Source organism: Lissotriton vulgaris, chromosome 5 (genome assembly GCF_964263255.1).
Source record: "Lissotriton vulgaris chromosome 5, aLisVul1.2, whole genome shotgun sequence".
NCBI lineage: Eukaryota > Metazoa > Chordata > Amphibia > Caudata > Salamandridae > Lissotriton > Lissotriton vulgaris.
In genome coordinates, this window is record NC_141693.1 from 283,060,890 (window position 1) to 283,081,750 (window position 20,861).

The following is a 20,861-nucleotide window of genomic DNA, read 5'->3' on the forward strand; positions in this document are numbered from 1 at the left end:
TGAATTAGAATGTATTAATACTTGTGTGTATATACGTGTTATTCATAATGTTTTATTATGATGTATGAGTGTTTTATTTGTATTTCGCCTTGTGTATTATCGATTTTCGAGTTACAATCTTCTTTAGTAGTGTTGTAAAAGATATATGTTTGTTAAAAAAAAAAATTTCTAAAAGTTACATAAAGCAATGGTTTTTTTTGTATGTATTATGTCTTTGACATTGCGTCCGTTGTGATTTCGCGCTGACTTTCCTTGTGTTTAGCAATATTTCTAGATCTTTATGCGAATGTTGGCTCGTGTTTAAGTTGATAGTTCGGGATGCATTGAGTAATCTTTGCTAGTGTCTTCCTGGAATGTATTTTCCGGCGTTTCGTTTCGCCAGAGGTGGCACTGTGATGTTTATTTTTGCCTCTGACTTAGCTTTTTCTTGTGTCATTTGTACCGGTCTGTGACTTGTTTCGCCGGTATTCATTTATTTTGTTTGTTGGCTTTTGTACTTAAAAGTATTATGTATGCACTGTGTATGTTTTATTTTGTTTCTGTGTTTCTTTTCTAATTTCTTCATTTCAGGGAATGAGCTGCTACGATCGACAGGTAATGACAATTTTATTGCCTTATTATGAAAGAGTGCCTTTGTGAGTTTTTATACATTTGTTGATGCATTTCCTTTTCGTGATGTTACTGTAATGATTCTTTTCGGTCTTGCTTTGCTAGCACGTATTTCCTGTCTGGCTCGTCTCATTTGAGTGTGTTTTGTATGTTAACAATGGCTGCTATTTCGTTTTATTGTTTGACATGGTTCGAGTTTCGTTTTCCCGTACGTGTTTTGCGGTCGCACTTGCCTTGTGTGTAGTAATTTCCTCTTGCACGGCCTCCCTTATGTCCATTTCGCCAGCAATAGCACATTATTAACATTCGGCACCCCCACACTACAATTGAGCAACATGAGATCATCAGTCTTTGGCAGTAGAGCTGTATTTAGAACTCCCCCAGTCTCATTTAGATATAGAACTGCAGTACTGTACAGCACCAAAGCATGCTTGTATTGCTGTGATTGTGTGTGCAACGTACCAAAAGTTCTTGTACAGTGTGCACTTTGGGCAGTTGGTGTGTGTGACTGTTGAAAGCGTGGCTTGATGGCTGTTTGTGTGGGTGTATGCATGGTGAAAGGATGCACTGATGACTGTTGTGTGTGTACGGCTTGTGAAAGTGTCCATTGCTAGCTAATAGTGTGTGTGCCTGTTAAAAGCGCACATGTTTGGATTGTATGTAGTTTGTCTGATGTGTAATGCTGTAGTGGTAATGAGTGGTGCTGTTGTTGTAAGTGTTTGTGTGTAGTTGTAGTGTGATAGTGTGTTGATGGTGAGTGAGGGTGAGGTGTTCAGGGTGAGAGGATGATGGTGTGAGGGTGACGGTGTGAGGGTGAGTGATTGCTGGCGAGCGTGAGGCTATGAGGCTTATTGAGAATGTGAGTGGGTGTGCGAGGATGTGTGATAGTGTGTGAGTGTGGATGTGTGTGAGGGTGGTGGTGTGTGAGTGTGTGGGCATGTGAGTGTGTGGTGCTTAGTAATGCTGTAGTTGTGATGTGTTGTTCTGTGCTAGTGGTGAGTGGTGCTGTGTTGATGTTTAATAATTACCACCACAGCATAACTTTGCACCACAACAGTTGCACTTCTCGCAACAATGGCATCACTGATGTCCCCGAATGCAACATGCAGCAATACCACTTTATCTTTCTGCAGCCCCACATTACCATTGAGCAACTACACTGCATTACTCTGCACTTCCACATCCGTATTTTGCACACCAACAGTCTCATTTAGACATAGTAGTGCAGTACCAATGACTGTTGTGTGTGTATGCTTGTTGAAAGTGGCCATTGATAGATGTTGTGTGTGTGACTGTTAAAAGGGTACATGTTTTGATTGTATGAGCTTAGTTTGCTGCAGTGGTGATGAGTGGTGTTGTTGTGGTAATTGTTTTTTTGTGTGGTTGTAGTGTGATAGTGTGTTGAGGGTGAGTGAGGGTGAGGTGTTGAGGCTGAGTGAGGGTGAGGCGTTGAGGGTGAGTGAGATTGAGGGTGAGTTAGTGTGAGGTGTTGAGGGTGGGTGAGGCTATGAGGGTGAGTGAGGCGTTGAGGGTGAGTGAGGGTGAGGTGTTGAGGGTGATTGAGGATGAGTGAGAGTGAGAGCAAGGAAGGTGTTGATGGGGAGGTGTTGTGCGTGATTGAAGTGGTGTTGTGGTGGTAATTGTTTGTGTGTTGTTGTAGTGTGATAGTGTGTTGAGGGTGAGTGAGGGTGAGAGTGAGTGAGACTGAGGGTGAGGTGTTGATGGTGAGTGAGGGTGAGGAGTTGAGGGTGAGTGAGGGTGAGAGGATGAGGGTGAGTGAGGTGTTGAGGGTGAGGTGTTGAGTGTGATTGAGGATGAGTGATAGTGTGGGTGAGTGATGTGTTGAGATTGACTTAGGGTGAGGCGTTGAGGGTGAGTGAGGGTGAGGTGTTGAGGCTGAGGGTGAGTGTGGGTGAGGCGTTGAGGGTGAGGCATTGTGTGTGTTTGTAGTGTGATAGTGTGTTGAGGGTGAGTGAGTATGAGGGTGAGTGAGGGTGAGAGTGAGTGAGAATGAGGGGGAGTTGTTGATGGTGAGTGAGGATGAGTGAGGGTGAGGAATTGAGGGTGAGTGAGGGTGAGAGGCTGAGGGTGAGTGAGGTGTTGAGGGTGAGGTGTTGAGTGTGATTGAGGATGAGTGATAGTGAGGGTGTGTGATGTGTTGATGTTGACTGAGGGTGAGGCATTGATGGTGAGTGAGGGTGAGGTGTTGAGGCTGAGGGTGAGGAGCTGAGGGTGAGTGGGTGAGGCGTTGAGGGTGAGGCATTGAGGATGATAGAGAGTGAGGTTCTGAGGGTGAGGGTGTGTGGGTGAGGCGTTGAGGCTGAGTGAGGGTGAGGTGTTGAGGGTGATTGTTGATGAGTGAGAGTGAGTGTGAGTGAGGAGTAAAGGGTGAGGTGTTTAGGGTGAGTGAAGTGTTGCTGTTGTGGTAAGTGTTTGTTTATAGTTGTAGTGTGATAGTGTGTTGACGATGAGTGAGGGTGAATGAGGGTGATGTTTTGAGTGTGAGTGAGGGTGAGTGAGGGTGAGTGAGTATGAGAGTGATTTGTTGAGTGTGAGGTGTAGAGGGTGATTGATGATGATTGAGATTGAGGGTGAGTGAGGAGTTAAGGGTGAGGTGTTGAGGGTGAGTGAAGTGAGGGTGAGTGAAGTGTTGCTGTGTTGGTAAGTATTTGTTTGTTGTTGTAGTGTGATAGTGTGTTGACGGTGAGTGAGGGTAAATGAGGATGAGGTGTTGAGGGTGAGTGAGTATGAGGGTGAGGTGTTGATGGTGAGTTTTTGAGGGTGAGTGAGGATGAGTGTGGGTGAGGTGTTGAGGGTGAGGAGTTGAGGGTGAGTGAGGATGAGGTACTGAGGGTGAGTGAGGTATTGAGGGTGAGGTGTTGAGAGTATTGAGGATGAGTGAGAGTGAGGGTGAGTGATGTGTTGATGATGAGTTGTTGAGGGTGAGGTGTTGAGGGTGAGTGAGAGTGACGTGTTGTAGGTGAGGGTGAGGGGCTGAGGGTGAGTGTTGGTGAGGCGTTGAGGGTGAGTGAGGGGTTAAGGGTGAGGCGTTGAGGGAGAGGTGTTGAGAGCGAGGGTGATTGAGTGTTTGAGGGTGCAGGGTGGAGGGTGAGTGAGGGTGAGGTGTTGATGGTGAGTGAAGGTGGGTGAGGGTGATGGTGATGTGTTGAGGGTGAGTGAGGATGAGGTGTTGAGGGAGAGTGAGTGTGAGGTGTTGAGGGTGAGTGAGTGTAATTCAGGGTGGGTGATGAGTTGAGGGTGAGTGAGTGTGAGAGAGTGTGTTATTGTCAAATGTGAGTGTTTTGCATGTGTGACTCGTTATTGTAAAGTGTGTTTGTATTTGTGTATGTTGTTGTGGTAGAATGATGCTGTTGCGGTGGTGTAGAGTGATGTTGGTGTGTTGATGAGTGTTGTTAGTGAGGTGCTTCCTAATGCTGTAGTTGTGAAGTGTTGATGATGAGTTATGCTGTGTTAGTGTTCAACTATTACCACCACAGCATAACTCATCCCAACAACAGTTGCACTTCTCCCAACAACCTAATTTGTGATGTCCACCAATGGAACACGCATCAATACCACCTTAACATTCGGCCCCCCACAGTAACATTGCTCAACAACACAGCATAACTCAGCACCAGCACAGGCGTCTTTAGCTCAACAGTCTCATTCATACATAATACTGTAGTGCGTGTAAGCTACAAAGTATGTGTATTTTGTATATGTTTTTCTAATGTCAAATGGATTGGCTAAATCTTGTATGTGGGTGTGACTATGTTGTATAAATGGAGTGTCTTAGTTATAATTTGCCTTTCGAATTGAAAAAATCACCATAGAAGTTGTAAAATTTGTATTACACACTTGTTTATTTTTTTAAAAAAAAGACAAATATTTATTGTTTAACTTTGTACAAAAAAAAGATATCCTGGCAACATGCAAAATTTAATCAGAACATATTTCATCGTCTTTTTCTTTAAGAATCTTTATGATTTGCCCATTACAAAAGACAACTTCAAAATTTTGTGGCAAAAAATGGACAAGGGCATCTCCGATGTTCTCAACGTCCTCATCTAACATAAACCATTTAATTAAGATCTCGTTTTCGATGGGCATCGATTGCAATTCGTCTGTGTTTGTCACTTTTATTGTGATGATACTTGTTTGCTCAGTAGAGCTTTCAACACCATAAATTAGAATGTCCATCTTTTCCTCTGGTGGGGCTGTTACCTGTTGAGAGAAAAGAAAAGCAATAATTATTTTTAAAATGTGTATACTTTATTTTTTGTGTAAGGCCTATAGTGGTTGAAAGGGACAGAGTTGTTGAAAGGGACACATTGGGTGAAATGGACTGAGTAGGTGAAAGGGTCCCAGTTGTTGATAGAGTTTGAGTGGGTGATAGGTCGAGACTGGGTGATAGGTGGTGGTAATAATTTTTTTGTGTGGTTGTAGTGTCATAGTGTGTTGAGGGTGAGTGAGGGTGAGATGTTGAGGGTGAGTGAGGGTGAGGCGTTGAGGGTGAGTGAGATTGAGGGTGAGTCAGTGTTTGAGGATGAGTGAGAGTGAGGGTAAGTAAGGGGCTGATGGGGATGTTTTGAGCGTGATTGAAGTGGTGTTGTGGTGCTAAGTTTTGGTGTGGTTGTAGTGTGATAGTGTGTTGAGGGTGAGTGAGTATGAGGGTGAGTGAGAGTGAGAGTGAGTGAGAATGAGGGGGAGGTGTTGAGGGTGAGTGAGGATGAGTGAGGGTGAGGAGTTGAGGGTGAGTGAGGGTGAGGGGCTGAGGGTGAGTGAGGTGTTGAGAGTGAGGTGTTGAGTGTGATTGAGGATGAGTGAGAGTGATGTTGAGTGATGTGTTGAGATTGACTGAGGGTGAGGCGTTGAGGGTGAGTGAGAGTGAGGTGTTGAGGCTGAGGGTGAGAAGCTGAGTGTCAGGGTGAGTGTGGCTGAGGCGTTGAGGGTGAGTGAGGGTGAGGTGTTGAGGGTGATTGAGGATGAGTGAGAGTGAGGAGTTAAGGGTGAGGTGTTTAGGGTGAGTGAAGTGTTGTTGTGGTGGTAAGTGTTTTTTTGTAGTTGTAGTGTGATAGTGTGTTGACGGTAAGTGAGGGTAAATGAGGGTGATGTTGTGAGGGTGAGTGAGTATGAGAGTGGTGTTGAGTGTGAGATGTTGAAGGTGATTGATGATGATTGAGATTGAGGGTGAGTGAGGAGTTAAGGGTGAGGTGTTGAGGGTGAGTTAAGTGTTGCTGTGGTGGTAAGTATTTGTTTGTTGTTGTAGTGTGATAGTGTGTTGACGGTGAGTGAGGGTGAATGAGCGTGAGGAGTTGAGGGTGAGTGAGTATGAGGGTGAGGTGTTGATGGTGAGTTGTTGAGGGTGAGTGAGTATGAGAGTGGGTGATAAGTCTAGAGTGGGTGATAAGTCTAGATTGGGTGATAGGCCTAGAGTGTGTGAAAGAGCCAGAGTTGTTGAAAGGTCCCGAGTGGGTGAAAGCTCCCGAGTGGGTGAAAGCTCCCGAATGGGCGAAAGGTCCCAAGTGGCTGAAATGTCCAGAGTGGGTAAAATGTCCAGAGTGGGTGGAAGGGGCAGAGTGGGTGAAAGGGCAAGACTGGGTGCAATTCCAAGAGTGGCTGAAAAGAGATAATTGCAAAACTTTGTTTGTTCGTTGTGCTTACCTCCATTTTGCTATGGCGCGTTGTATTCAATATTTTTTGGCAATTGAATTCATGTACAGTGACATGAGTCAGGGTCACATATTTCCCAAGATGTATTTTAAATAGTGACGCTTCTCTCCACAGTGTCACTTTTATATCATCAGTTGCATCTTTTATTGTAATGGATTTGAGTGGGGTATCTTGCCCATTGATAAACACCGTTTTTGCGTCCTCTTCCTACACAAAAAGAAAGCATTCTATTAAATAGTGATTGTAAAAACAGATATTACTAGTGCATTGTCTGAAAGGCTATATAATGTATCATATTTAACGACCCAAATGAACCTCCTTTCTAAAAGATTGAAATGTTTCTTGTAAAAAATGGCCTTGTACATAGTACTTTTTTTTGTAGTATACACCAAAGCACTGGCATCTTATATTTTTCAAAAGTAGTACTTGCTACTATGTGTGAAGAGTGCATAATCCAAAATTTTTCCAGTTAGTTATTGAAGTTACTAAAGGTGTAATGTGTGTGTAAGTGAACTATGCATTTTTTAAGTAGACATGATGACATGAGTGAGTGTGATGGTGATTTATTGAGTGTGAGGTGTTGAGTGTGAGGAGTTGATGGGGAGTGAGGGTGAGTGAGGATGAGGTGTTACGTGAGGGTGAGGTTGAATGTAAATGAGGGTGAGTGAGGGTGAGGGTGAGAGGGTGAGGGTGAGAGTTTGAAGGTGAGTGAGGGTGAGAAGTTGAGGGTGAGTAACGATGAGCGTGAGTGTGAGTGAGGCTGAGTAAGGCAAGTATGCATATTTTTAGTAGACCTGATGACATGAGTGAGGGTGTGGGTGAGGGTGAGTTATTGAGGGTGAGGTGTTGAGTGTTAGGGTGAGTGAGGGTGGGGTTGAGGGTGAGTGAGGACGAGGTGTTACGTGAGGGTGAGTGTGAGTGAGGCAGAGTTAGGGTGAGGCGTTGAGGGTGAGTGAGAGTGAGGGAGTGTTGAGGGTGAAAGATTGAATGTGAGAAGTTGAAGGTGAGTAAGGATGAGTGTGAGTGTGGGTGAGTGAGGGTGATTAATTGAGTGAGGGTGAGGTGTTGATGTTGAGGCTGAGGTGTTGAGGTGTTGAGTGAGAGTGAGGGTGACTGAGGAGTTGAGTGAGAAGTGTTGACTTTTTGAGGGGGAGGTGTTGAGGGCGAGTGAGGGTGAGTGAGGGTGATTGAGTGAGAGGTGTTGAGGGTGATTGAGGGTGATTGAGATTAAGGCTGAGTGAGGCATTAAGGGTGAATTGTTGAGTGTGAGGTGTTGTGTGTGAATGAGGGTGAGGTGTTGAGAGTTATTGAGGGTGAGAAGTTGAGGGTGAGTAAGGATGATGCTAAGTGAGGGTGAGTCATTGATGTTGATTGTGAGGCTGAGGTGTTGAGGTGTTGAGTGAGAGTGAGTGAGTATTTGAGGGAGAAGGGTAGAGTTTTAGAGTGGGAGGTGTTGAGGGCTAGTGAGGGTGATTGAGGGTGAGTGAGGAGGAGGTGTTGAGGGTGATCTCGGCTGAGTGAGATTGAGGGTGAGTGAGGCATTAAAATTGAATTGTTGAGGGTGAGGTGTTGAGTGAGAGTGAGAGTTGGGTGTTGAGGGTGAGTGATGTTGACTGAGGGTGAGGCATTGATGTAAAGACAGTATTTGCGTACTTTTGGTAAACCCAAAAAGAACAATTCTAAAAAATAGTGACAGTAAAAAAACATAGTAGTAGTGCATTGTATCACTGGTAATATAATGTATTATATTTCACGACCCAAATGAACATACTTTCTACCATAGTGCAATTTTTTTTTAGTAAAAATTGTCATTGTGGAGAGTACTTGAATTTGTACTATACCCCAAAGTACTCACATATTATATATCTCAAAACTATTCCTTTATACATAGTGTGAAAGAGTGTGAAAGAGTGTCTAATGCAAGCTTTTTTGATGTTGTCCGTGAAGTTCCTAAGGGCCCGATGTAGGTAAATCCCATTTTTGTATGTAGGTACCAACATCTGGATTCATTACAGAATCCTTAACAAATCTTTAATTACCAAATCGGTAAATAGCGAATAGGTAATGCGCATTAATTCATATGGGTTTTGAAGGACATAGGAATGATTAGGCATTACCGAATCGGTATTTACAGAATCTGTAATTAAAGAATTATGAAGGGTGCAGGTGGTGTCACTTTGACACCCTCTGGCACCGCCAAAAAAGGCACAGGTGCCATGTGGCAAGCATACCTGCTCTAAGGGCAGGTCTGCCTGTCACATGCCATAGGTATTTTACCCTGGATTTGTATTCCATGGTAAAATACCGATTGTGTAAGCCATGTACAGAAGGTACATTGCCTACCTACATTACATTTCAGTTAATTTTATTGAATCTGTAAATGTACCGTTTCGGTAAATAAACAGATTTGCTAAAGTTACCTAAAATGTGCCCCTACATCTCAATAGCCCTTTACCGATGTGAAACGGGCCAAAATCTTTTTGTTTTGGCCGATTGGGATCGCTAAAGGGCTACCTACATCGGGCCCCTAAATGTGTAATTTGTGTGTAAGCCAACTATGCATTTTTGTACTAGACATGATGACATGTTTGTGTTGATACATCTGGCACATATTGTCCCTGAAACAGTCATCAGACTATTTATACTTGCAATTTCGAAAAAGCACAAATACATAAGATATGTCATTTACAATCCTAATAAGTCCAACTTTTCCACTGCAAGACAATATTTTTTTTTAGTTGACATGATAACATGTTTGTGTTCATACTTACGGCAATTATTGTCCCTGAAACGGTCATCAGGCTTTTTAGACTTGCCCGTTTTATTTCCTTGATGGGAGAAGCCGATGGTGCAGGCGGATGCAAAATGTTGTTTGCTTGTTGGATCAGGCCCTCCTCGATTGTCATTGCGGGAAATTTGGTTACTTTAGTTTGTTTTGTAATTAAAATTGTTTTGTTTTTGAGAATAAAGTTTCGTATCAGTAGTCCACAGTTTATTTTCGTTTGCTCATATAAATTTTCTTGGTAACAAGTACATTTAATTGTTCCAGTTTTATCTGCTAAAGCCAAATGGAATAAAATTTTCTGCTCTTGTTTAGCATTTTTGTACGTAGTTTTCCCTGAGCAGCTGATGACATTAACTCTTATTGGTTTCTGGTATGGTTTGTTGTCATCAGTATTAATGTTCATTATTTCTTCAATAGACATCATCTGAAATAGAAAATGTGATATAACATGTTAAATACAAACCCATATTGGTTTATGATCACTGTAATAGCATTCTAAAGTACCATAGTTGTGTAGTTGGTCATTTGTATATATATGATCTAAAATGGATTGGTAGTTAGTTGTGTAACTGTTAATGAGTTGTTGACATTGTAATTTTGTTTCAAAGAATCCAAGTAATTGCTTGCTGTTTGCATTTGTTTGAGATACATCCACATTGAAATCCCCTATAATAATCAATTTGTGCATGGGGTAAAAATCCGTAATATTAGTGATGAAATCAAAAAGAGAAGTTATACTTTTTAGGGGTGGTTTGTATAAAATAATAATAAGGTAATCTGTGTTATCAATCTGTAGAGTAAACTGTAAAATGTCTATCCCTTCAAGTGTCTCATAAATAGGCAATATAAATAAATCTTTTTTGTAGTTCATAATCATTCCATGGTTTGTGTTGTATGTATGAAATTTATCAAATATAATGTGATGATATTGTTCTATACTGAAATCATTAGCTGTAGCATTTCTTGTAGTGTTGATCTCAGTTAAGCAAATAATGTCTGCTTGTAATATATTCCTATCCGCTACCATAGATGAAAAAATTTTCTGTAGTGATCTTATATTGTGTGCAATGATATTGAAATGTGCACTGTATGTATGTAACTGTGGGATATGTATTTCAAGTGGCATTTCTGTCCTTAATCTGTGCATTTCCTCATTAACTTGTGGATGTACTACAATTTTACGTTCATCAAAATTGTGTACATAGACATTTTGTATTGATTTTGCCCTGCTAATAGCAACATAATGCAAATGATGAATCTTGCTGTTATTAAAGTGTATATAAAGTGGTTCAAGAGTTGCACCTTGTGTGCGATGTATAGTGCGTGCTGATGCTTGGCGTAAAGGAAATTGCTTCCGTATAATGGTAATAAATTTCTTAGTGTATTGGAAATGTCTAGCTATAGCATGTATTGGTGTCCATGTATTTTGTGTTTGTGAATGAAATAAGTGTTTATATTGTTGTCTGGTTGTTTCTCCTATAGTGGGATTGTCAAATAACAACCAAACAATAATAGGTGTATTGTTAATCAATTCTACTAATTGTACAACACCAGTTGCGCCATTTGTTAAACCATCATTGACATCCACATTGCAACTTAAATCATAACGAAGTTGTAAGGCAATGTGTAATGTATGTGAAAGGCCCATTGTTTTCTGTGGATCTTTGGGCAGTTGCTTAAGAATCGTTTTTTTCACACTTTCAGACAAATCAGAACTAACAGTATCGCTTGCTACTGTTATGTAGACAGGATAATCTTTGCAATGTTGTTCTAAAACCTTTTTGTTAATTTCATTAACTTCTAGATTAGTTGACATGATATATGGAATTGTTTCTAATAAAGTCTCATCAGGTTGTATTTCCCTTTGCTTAATTTGTGAAATATCTTCTTCAGTATGCTTGCCTTCTCTCAATCTGTTTAGTAATTCAGCAAATTGTAGATCTTCTTTTTGGCGCATAATTTTTGTTAATTCAAAAATTTTAAAATGTTCTTTCCACAAGTTAGCACTTAAAGGACCATACATTTGTGTCGAATCCTGAAAAATGTATCTGTCAAATACAGGTTTTAATTGGTAAAAGTCACCAATGGCTAAAATAGAAATTCCTCCAAATGGTTCATTAGATGATTTAATTTCTTGAAGCCTGTTATGTATAAAATTCAACATATTGTGGCCTACCATTGAAATTTCATCAATAATAACAACTCTAACATGCATCATTTCCATTTGTAGAGCAGTTCTATGTTCATGACTCAGTTGTTTATAAGACAAACTTTGCGACACAGGTATTTTGAAAGTGCTATGCAGTGTTTTGCCATTAATATTATGGGCAGCCTTTCCTGTTGGAGCAGTAAGTAAGATATAAACATTATCCGGATTTTCACCGGCCTTAGTGTTATAGTAGCGTAGTAAAGTTTGATAAAGTGCAGATATTACAAAACTTTTCCCAACACCAGCCCCTCCAGTGCAAAAAGTATAGCATGGAGTGCTAGTAGTTTTAAACCAATGCAAGTGATGGTAAACAAAGTTAAGTTGTTCTTCCGTTAAGTTTTGCATAAGTTGTTGGTATTTTTCATTGGGTAAAAGAACGTTAGTTGATCTTTGTTCTTCAGTTGTAGTTCTAATTCCTAAATCTAGAGCCAAATCATATCTATTATTATGTTCTGGATTTTGGTCTTCTGTCTGTATATTCACAGTTGGTGATAGAGGAGGTGAAATGACATTTTCATGAGACTGTTCATGAATAATGTTTGTAAGTTCACCATGCTGTTTGTTATAGATTTTTAGTTGTGTGTCAACAAATGTTTTAACTTCCAGATACCTATCATAGTAAGTTTCCTTGTTGATTAGTATTTTTTCTTCTTCCCTCCATGGATAGTGCAACATTAATATTTCTCTATAATACTCTTCCGGTTCATTATTTTTGCTAAATCTGCAAAAGCGTATTATTTTCCCTTGTCTGCGCTTATTTAAAGCATAATCATAATTATGTTTCTGTTGTTGTTTATTTCCGTCACTACATTCTATTTCTAATTCTTCCTCATCTGAGCTGTAAAAGTTTTGTTCTGCAAGTAAATCTTCGCAATCATTTATTTCTTTCCCATGTGTTTTTTTCTTCACATAGTTGAAATTAGCCGCATAGTCTGCTAACGTGCACATCTCTAATGATTGTGGCCGTTTGCAGTACTTAATAATAATATTTTCACATTGAATGTCAGTTGAATTTTCGGGCAAGTTATTAATAGTTTCGATATCACGCATTAAATAAGTTCTTTTCTCTGGACGGCTAGTATTAATAAATACAAATGATCGTGAGCTTTTCCGTAATGGTATTTGAAGAATTAGATATGCTGCTTCTTGAGCACTAATTTCTGTGCAGTTGAGGAATTTGTTCCCTATGTGTTTAAGTTGATCTTTGATATTACTATTGCTTGTTACCTCTTTAGCAGCTTGCGCTAGAAGTTTGCTAATTCCTCTTTGCGATTTACTGATATATGAGATAATATAGACTGCACAAGCATAAGGGTCTAGTATAAACTGCAAGTCTATATTTGCTCGCCAAGCTTCTAAAAGAGTACTATTGTAGTTATTGATGAAGCATTCGGCTGGTGTTCTTTTTAAAAAAATAGTTGTTTTTTGTAAGCTAGTTTGTATAGAAGTAATATATTCTTTATCATCCATTTTAATGAAGTCCAAAAATTCCTCAAAAGAAAGTGTATTAAAAGTAGTATTATTCATAGCTTCATGTATTATTTTCATATTATCTTGCCATTGGTTATTTGTCTCCTCCAGTGTTAATGGCTCTAATATGAGCGTTCTTGACATTGGATATTTGGGATATTGATATTTGCATGTCCGTTGCTGTTTACGTCTGCAATTTTTGGTGTGACCATGCCTTTGTAGATTTATTAACGGTTGTAAAACAGGGTTTTCAGACTTATGACAAGTGATATATTTGTCAATAAAGCTATTGACTTCTTCCACTGGTGAAACACCATACAATGGTGCTTTGTTTACCCAGAGTAATGCATGTATATGTGGAGAACCTCTCTGTTGGAATTCGACTCTGTAAAAGTAGTCTACTATTTCCCCAATTGGATTAGTGCCATTCAGCAAAACACAATTAAAGAATTTCCTAACTTGATAGTCAAACTGTCTTGCACATGTTATTGGATCTTCTTGTATTAATTTACTTTTAGTTTCCCAAGACATGTTTAAGAATTCTTCCTCTGTACATTCCTGTAAGTTTCTAACTCTCAATAGTATATTTATTAAATGGTGCCATTTTGTTTCTGCAGCAGATAATGTCAAAAAGAAAGTGGGAATGCCAAGTTGCCTTATCATAGCAAAAATATCTTTTTTGCAACCTTCCCAATATGGAGGTGAACTGCGTATAGTTTTTAATACTTTGTACCCCTCATTGAACTGTAAAACATTGGCAATATTACATTTAATGTCTTTAGCAGTTATTTTATTCCCATCTGTAAAATGTTTTCTGATGGAAATGTTGATTTTACCATGGATCTGCTTAATATGTAATTTCTTCAGTTTAAAAAAGACATTAGTAATAGATTTAGCGACTCTTCTATCATAACTCCTTAACTCTGCTTGGCAAATAGTACTATAATGTACCGGTATGTGTCTTTCCTTATTGTTAGGTCTTCGTTCACCACAAAAAATAGTAGGGAAAGCCAAAAACTCTGAATCTTTATCCTCATATAAACCTCTTGGCGTGTTATGTTCAGCTGGAGCGAAACTTAACACATTCAGCGAATTACTAGTAATAGTTTCATTTGTTAACATAGTATCCACATTTCCAGCTTCTATGTTGTCCGAACTATCAGATGAATTGTTTGTTTCAGAAGTCTCATTGTGAGATTCTATTTCTGGAGGTATATACTCCCAGTCAGGGTTAATGGTAACACCATATTCATTAAACATTCGACTATTTTTAGCTAGCCATGTAGCTGCCTTTTTTACAGTATTTGGTCTAATATTCTCATAATGTGTATATGATTTATAGATTAATTTCCTTTTTAATTTCACTGGGATTGTCATGGCGTCATTAATTTGCCTTGGTAAAATTGTAACAGTTGTCATAACATCTGCAGGTACATTAACTACTGCACCTGATAATGATTTTTGAAAACCGCGTGGCAGACTCCGAATTTGTAAGAATGGTATCCTAGGTGAAACTAATCTTTCTTCTAAATCATATAATTCTAATTCAACTGGTACATTTGGGAAGCCCATGCCATTTACAATTGAACATGGTGGTATTTTGTTTTTGCGAATGTAATAATAGCAAGTCTTACAAATAAAAGTTGTTTTCTTGTTACTAATGTTACACTTGTTGAAAATTTCGGATTGGCTAACACTGCGTATATTTAGCAACGTTTGTTTATGCCACAGTTGATTGCAAAGAGTACAAATGTACTCTGGCCCATGCAATATTTCCCGGTGGAATTTGCGAATGATTGTATGGATTTGTTTACCTCGTTTCTGTCTTTGGCCCTGCGTGAAGATGGGTATGTTATTATCAGTAGCACTTAGTTGACTGTTGGTAATGTCTTCTTCAGCTGTATTAATTTTTTTTCTTTGTACAACTGTAGTTGGACATGTACTTGAATCCCTTTTTCTTTTCCGAGACTGTTTATTTGTTCCCTGGATAGCTTTACTATTACCTGGTAATTGTGGTAAATGATTGCTATTGCTATTCCCTCCCTTACTTGTATTCTGTAAATGATCAGAAGACATTGATGTTGATGTTATCGTCTGATTAGGAGTACATTCAGTAGTATGTACCCAAATTTTTCTTTCTTGCGGCAGTTGACTATTTTTTTTGTGCACAGTAAGTGCTTTTGTAAAGGATTTTCTTTGAATGACTTTTATATCTATTGGTGTTAATTCAAATTGGACACATTGCTCAGCCTGATGTTTTAAGTTATATGCTAGTTTCATAACATATTGAATTAGCCCTTCAAACGAATTAAATGCAATTGTAACACATGTTCCGTTTGAATGAGGCATGCCTTCATGGTCCCTACTATGTGAATCAAATACAAAGTATGATTGCATATGTTTGAAAATAGCTATTACATAAACATTCATACAAAGTAGAACACCACAGTGCTTCTTAATAGTAACATTTAATGCTGTGCTAATATCTGGGTAGGCTTTATCAAAACGTTTAAGGACATCACCGTAGTAAGCATTCCGTAGCAAAAGTGAATATATCTCTTGATTGTGGTCTATATACCTTGGCAGGTCATCTGGATGCATAAGTGTTTCTTTGTTAATAGAATGCATTTGGAGATATAAAGCGTCCCCACGGTCCATTATATAATGCAGATCATTAGAGTTCCAAGTAGTTACTGGCTTGCATAAATTGTGCAAGACAGCAAAAGCACTATTTGGTAAGCATTGCTTACCTTGTGATTTGCTATTAAATTTGCTATTCCCTTGATGGTAACTTGCTTTTAAGCATTTCTGCATCTTCAAAGTTATACTGAAATGTTGTTATCAACAAATGTAAATTGAGAAGGTTTGTGAACTAAAAAATTTTTTAGGGGACTGTAAGGTATGAACTTTTAACAATTTTTAAACGAAGTGGCAAAGTAGTATTTACCTTAACTTCTGTTTCTTTTGTTGTTGTTTGAATAATCTGAAAGTTGAAAAAAAACATATTGTTTAGAATATATTTCTCCGAATTTTTGCCATAAAAGACACATTAGCATGTAAATAGTCTTTTAAAGACCTGTTAAGAGCTCTAGTGCTGCTGTGAGTGTATGTGCCACGGCTGGCACACAGGCAGGGTGAGATGATAGAGGGAGAGAGAGGGAGTGGGAGGAAAAGGGGGACAGAGAGAGAGTGAGTGAGTGCGTGAAAAGTTAATACTGAGAGACGTTAAAAAATGTGTGTGTGTGTTATGTGTTGCATTGAATCAGAGAATGGATGAGGTGTGAGGAAGGTAAAGGGAGTGAGAGGGAGAGTGATAGGAAGGGAGACGGGGATGGAGGGAGGGAGAGAGAGGGAGAGGGAGACAGAGGGATTAACAAAGTTAGAGTGAGAAAGAGGAAGGCAAGAGAGAGGGAGGGGGAGCTAGAGAAGGAGAGAGAGGGTGAGTGTGGGTGAGGGGTTGAGGGTGAATGAGGATGAAATGTTGAGGGTGTGAGTGTGAGGGTGAGGTGTTGATTGTTGTTGAGGTGAGGTGGTGAGGGTGAGGGTGAGGGTGAGTGAGGGGGAGGGGATGAGGGTGAGTGAGGGGGAGTGGTATTGAGGGTGAGTGAGGGTGAGGGTGAGGGTGAGTGAGGGTGACGGTTTGATGGTGAGTAATGGTGAGGGTGAGTGAGGATGACATGTTGAGGGTAAGTGAGCATGAGGGTGAGTGAGCATGAGGGTGAGTGAGCATGAGGGTGAGTGAGCATGAGGGTGAGTGAGGATGGTGTGAGTGAGTGTGAGTGAGGGTGAGGGGTTGAGGGTGAGTGAAGGTAGATTAGGCTTAGAGATTGAGGGTGAGTGATGGTGAGAAGCTGAGGGTGAGTAAGGATGAGGCTGAGTGTGGGTGAGTGGGAATGAGGTGTTGTGGGTGAGTGAGGTGTTGAGGGTGAGTGAGGCTGAGGTGTTGAAGTGTTGAGTGAGAGTGAGGGTGAGTGAGGAGTTGAAGGAGAAGTGTTGAGGGTGTGTGTGTGAGGTGTTGAGGGCTAGTGATGCTCAGTTTTATGTTGTTGCTGTCACCCCGAGCCTTAACCACTGACCCTGCCCCCACCGATGCGGTCATTGGACACTAAGTAAACATTAAATTTTGCCCCTGAGAGAAAGATTGTGAGTAGGCATGTAATAGAGTGTGTGTGTGAAAGTGTCCTTGTTCGTGGAATGTGTGTATGAAAATTTTGTTGTGGTGTGGCGAAGTGTTGGTGTACCCAGTTACTGTGGAAGTAATGTAGAAAGATAGAGAGGGAGTAAATGGGAGACAAATGGAGAGTTATGTACAAAGACAGAAAGCAAGGGAAAGTTAGGGAAAGGAAGGGAAATGGAGGGAGAGGAAGAGAAAGGGAGTGAGATGCAGGGTGATAGGGAGGGAGACGGAGAGGGAGGGAGAGAGGAGGAAGAAAAAAGGGGGAGTGAGACAGAGGGAGGAACACAGTTAGAGTGAAAGAGAGGAAGATGGGAGAGAGGGAGGGGGAGCTATAGAGAGGGAGAGAGAGCTATAGAGATGTAGGGAGTCCGAAAGAGAAAGAGAGCGAGAAAATTATGTGTATGCCGGGAGGGCTCAGTGCACGAAGCCTTCGGCTGCAGGGTCCTGTGATTAACCTCATGGTCAGTTTAATGTTGTTGCTGTTGCCCCGACCCTTAACAACTAACCCTGCCCCCACCGATGCGGTCCTTGGACACAAAGTAAACGGTACATTTTTCACCTGCTTGAAAGATTGTGATTAGCCATGTAATAGAGGTTGTTAGCGAAAGTCCCCTTGATAGTGGATTGTGTGTATGAAAAATTTGTTGTGGTGTGGCGAAGTGTTGCGAACGGATTATGACTGTACTATTCCCCCTAATGTTGCAATGTGCCTGTGACTAGTGTAGTAAGTGTATGGGCAATTTTTTTTTGGGTAGGCAGCTAATTCTGGCTTGGAATTGTTGTTGGGGATGGAGAGGGAGTGAGTGTGTGCGTGAAGAGTTAATAGTGCGAGACGTCCTGAAAAATGTGTGTGTGTGTCATCGTGTAACTTAGATTACTTCCTATATTGTATTGAATATGAAATTGAAATGAATGCGGTGTGCGTGTAATATTGAAAGTGTACACAGTTAGTGTGCAAGTAATGTAGAAAGATAGAGAGGGAGTAAATGGTAGACAAATGGAGAGTTATGTACAAAGACAGAGAGGAAGGGAAAGTTAGGGAAAGGAAGGGAAATGGAGGGAGAGGAAGAGAAAGGGAGTGAGATGCAGGGTGATAGGGACGGAGACGGAGAGGGAGGTAGAGAGGAGGAAGAAAAAAGGGGGAGTGAGACAGAGGGAGGAACACAGTTAGAGTGAAACAGAGGAAGATAGGAGAGAGGGAGGGGGAGCTATAGAGAGGGAGAGAGAGCTATAGAGATGTAGGGAGACCGAAAGAAAAAGAGAGCGAGAAAGTTATGTGTATGCCGGGAGGGCTCAGTGCACGAAGCCTTAGGCTGCAGGGTCCTGTGATTAAGCTCATGGTCAGTTTAATGTTGTTGCTGTCGCCCCGATCCTTGACAACTAACATTGCCCCCACCGATGGGGTCCTTGTACACAAAGTAAACAGTACATTTTTCACCTGCTTGAAAGATTGTGAGTAGCCATGTAATAGAGGGGGTGGGCGAAAGTCCCCTTGATAGTGGATTGAGTGTATGAAAACTTTGTTGTGGTGTGGCGAAGTGTTGAGAACGGATTCTGACTGTACTATTCCCCCTAATGTTCCAATGTGCCTGTGAATAGTGTAGTAAGTGTAAGGTGCATTATTTTTTGGGGTAGGCAGCTAATCCTGGCTAATATGTTATTGGATGTGTGCTTGTGAAAATGTAATACTAGTAGTTGTACGAGTGGCTGTTTCTGTGTGTCAGCTTGTAACTTGGATTACTAACTGTGCAAGTAAAGCAACGAATGAATGCATTGTGCGTAAATCTTGTAAAGTGTTGCCTGTTTACGTGCAAATTAATGTTCAATTAGAACTTTTGACTGAAAGTTTGGTGCTGTAGTGGCGAAGTGCTATGATGTTACATTGCGTAGGAGTTGCACGTGTTGTATAAGGGTGGCAGTCAGTGTTTTGCCTAATGTGACAGGCTGTGTGTGATTAGTGTAAGATGCAGTGTTTTGCCTAATGTGACAGGGTGTGTGTGATTAGTGTGCTATAGAGAGGTAGGGAGACGAAGAGAGAAAGAGAGCGAAAAATTATGTCTATGCCGGGAGGGCTCAGTGCACGAAGCCTTCGGCTGCAGGGTACTGTGAATAACATCATGGACAGTTTTATGTTGTTGCTGTCGCCCCGAGCCTTAACCACTGACCCTGCCCCCACCGATGCGGTCATTGGACACTAAGTAAACATTAAATTTTGCCCCTGAGAGAAAGATTGTGAGTAGGCATGTAATAGAGTGTGTGTGTGAAAGTGTCCTTGTTCGTGGAATGTGTGTATGAAAATTTAGTTGTGGTGTGGCAAAGTGTTGGTGTAACCAGTTAATGTGCAAGTAATGTAGAAAGATAGAGAGGGAGTAAATGGGAGACAAATGGAGAGTTATGTACAAAGACAGAGAGGAAGGGAAAGTTAGGGAAAGGAAGGGAAATGGAGGGAGAGGAAGAGAAAGGGAGTGAGATGAAGGGTGATAGGGAGGGAGACGGAGAGGGAGGGAGAGAGGTGTAAGAAAAGAGGGGGAGTGAGACAGAGGGAGGAACACAGTTAGAGTGAAACAGAGGAAGACAGGAGAGAGGGAGGGGGAGCTATAGAGAGGGAGAGAGAGCTATAGAGATGTAGGGAGACCGAAAGAGAAAGAGAGCGATAAAATTATGTGTATGCCGGGAGGGCTCAGTGCACGAAGCCTTCGGCTGCAGGGTCCTGTGCTTAACCTCATGGTCATTTTAATGTTGTTGCTGTCGCCACGACCCTTGACAACTAACATTGCCCCCACCAATGCGGTCCTTGTACACAAAGTAAACAGTACATTTTTCACCTGCTTGAAAGATTGTGAGTACCCAGGTAATAGAGGGTGTTGGCGAAATTCCCCTTGATAGTGTATTGTGTGTATGAAAAGTTTGTTGTGGTGTGGCGAAGTGTTGAGAACGGATTATGACTGTACTATTCCCCCTAATGTTCCAATGTGCCTGTGAATAGTGTAGTAAGTGTACGGTCAATTTATTTTTTGGGTAGGCAGCTAATCCAGGCTAATGTGTTATTGGATGTGTGCTTGTGAAAATGTAATACTAGTAGTTGTACGAGTGGCTGTTTCTGTGTGTCAGCTTGTAACTTGGATTACTAACTGCAAGTAAAGCAACGAATTAATGCATTGTGCATAAATGTTGTAAAGTGTTGCCTGTTTACGTGCAAATTACTGTGCAATTAGAAGTTCTGACTGAAAGTTTGGTGCTGTAGTGGCGAAGTGACATGATGTTACATTGCGTAGGAGTTGCACGTGTTGTATAAGGGTGGCAGTCATTGTTTTGCCTAATGTGACAGGCTGTGTGTGATTAGTGTAAGATGCAGTGTTTTGCCTAATGTGACAGGGTGTGTGTGATTAGTGTGCTATAGAGAGTGAGGGAGACGAAGAGAGAAAGAGAGCGACAAAATTATGTGTATGCCGGGAGGGCTCAGTGCACGAACCCTTCGCCTCCAGGGTACTGTGAATAACCTCATGGTCAGTTTTATGTTGTTGCTGTCGACCCGACCCTTAACCACTGACCCTGCCCCCACGTCGGAGTGTTAGGAACGGAAGTAAAAATTGTGTAGAAGAGTGAACAGTTGGCTGTACTTACTTGATATATGTTGGTGCGCAGTTTCTTTCCCCCTATCAAGGAAATGTTGAAAGCGTACCAATAACCTACAAGAGATAACAAAAAAAAAACAATATGTATCTGTTGTTTTAAACCAAGGTATGACCTGTTTTAGAAATTACGTAGTCTTTTGCTAAGTATTACCATAGAAAATGAAGATTTGCAAACACACATGTCGCAGAATAATTTAACACAGGTGCAATGTTGATATAGTAACAGTTCTAATAAACGCAAGTAAAAATATCAATACTGTCCCTTAGATGTATAGAAATAACACTTGCATGCACTTACGTTCT

General features: G+C 40.8%; 1 protein-coding gene across 1 annotated transcript; it reads right to left on the reverse strand.

Annotated features, from left to right (window-relative positions):
- Positions 1-4,548: 4,548 nt before the first annotated feature.
- LOC147710700 (uncharacterized) lies at positions 4,549-20,659 on the reverse strand. The gene is made up of 5 exons (XM_086919377.1): positions 20,548-20,659; positions 15,694-15,729; positions 9,054-9,491; positions 6,274-6,489; positions 4,549-4,833 (listed from the first exon to the last, which is right to left on the reverse strand). Exons 3-5 carry the CDS (start codon positions 9,489-9,491, stop codon positions 4,549-4,551), a joined length of 939 nt encoding a protein of 312 aa, XP_086775503.1. The 5' UTR covers positions 15,694-15,729; positions 20,548-20,659.
- Between the last annotated feature and the right edge of the window lie 202 nt (positions 20,660-20,861).

What these genes read in the sequence shown, in the direction of transcription:
- LOC147710700 (XM_086919377.1), bottom strand. Translation starts at nt 9,491, where the DNA reads ATGATGTCTATTGAAGAAATAATGAACATTAATACTGATGACAACAAA. An exon ending in TTTCAGGGACAATAATTGCC is followed by an intron (nt 6,490 to 9,053) that starts GTAAGTATGAAC and finishes CTTTTTGTGTAG; the next exon opens with GAAGAGGACGCAAAAACGGT. An exon ending in CGCGCCATAGCAAAATGGAG is followed by an intron (nt 4,834 to 6,273) that starts GTAAGCACAACG and finishes TTCTCTCAACAG; the next exon opens with GTAACAGCCCCACCAGAGGA.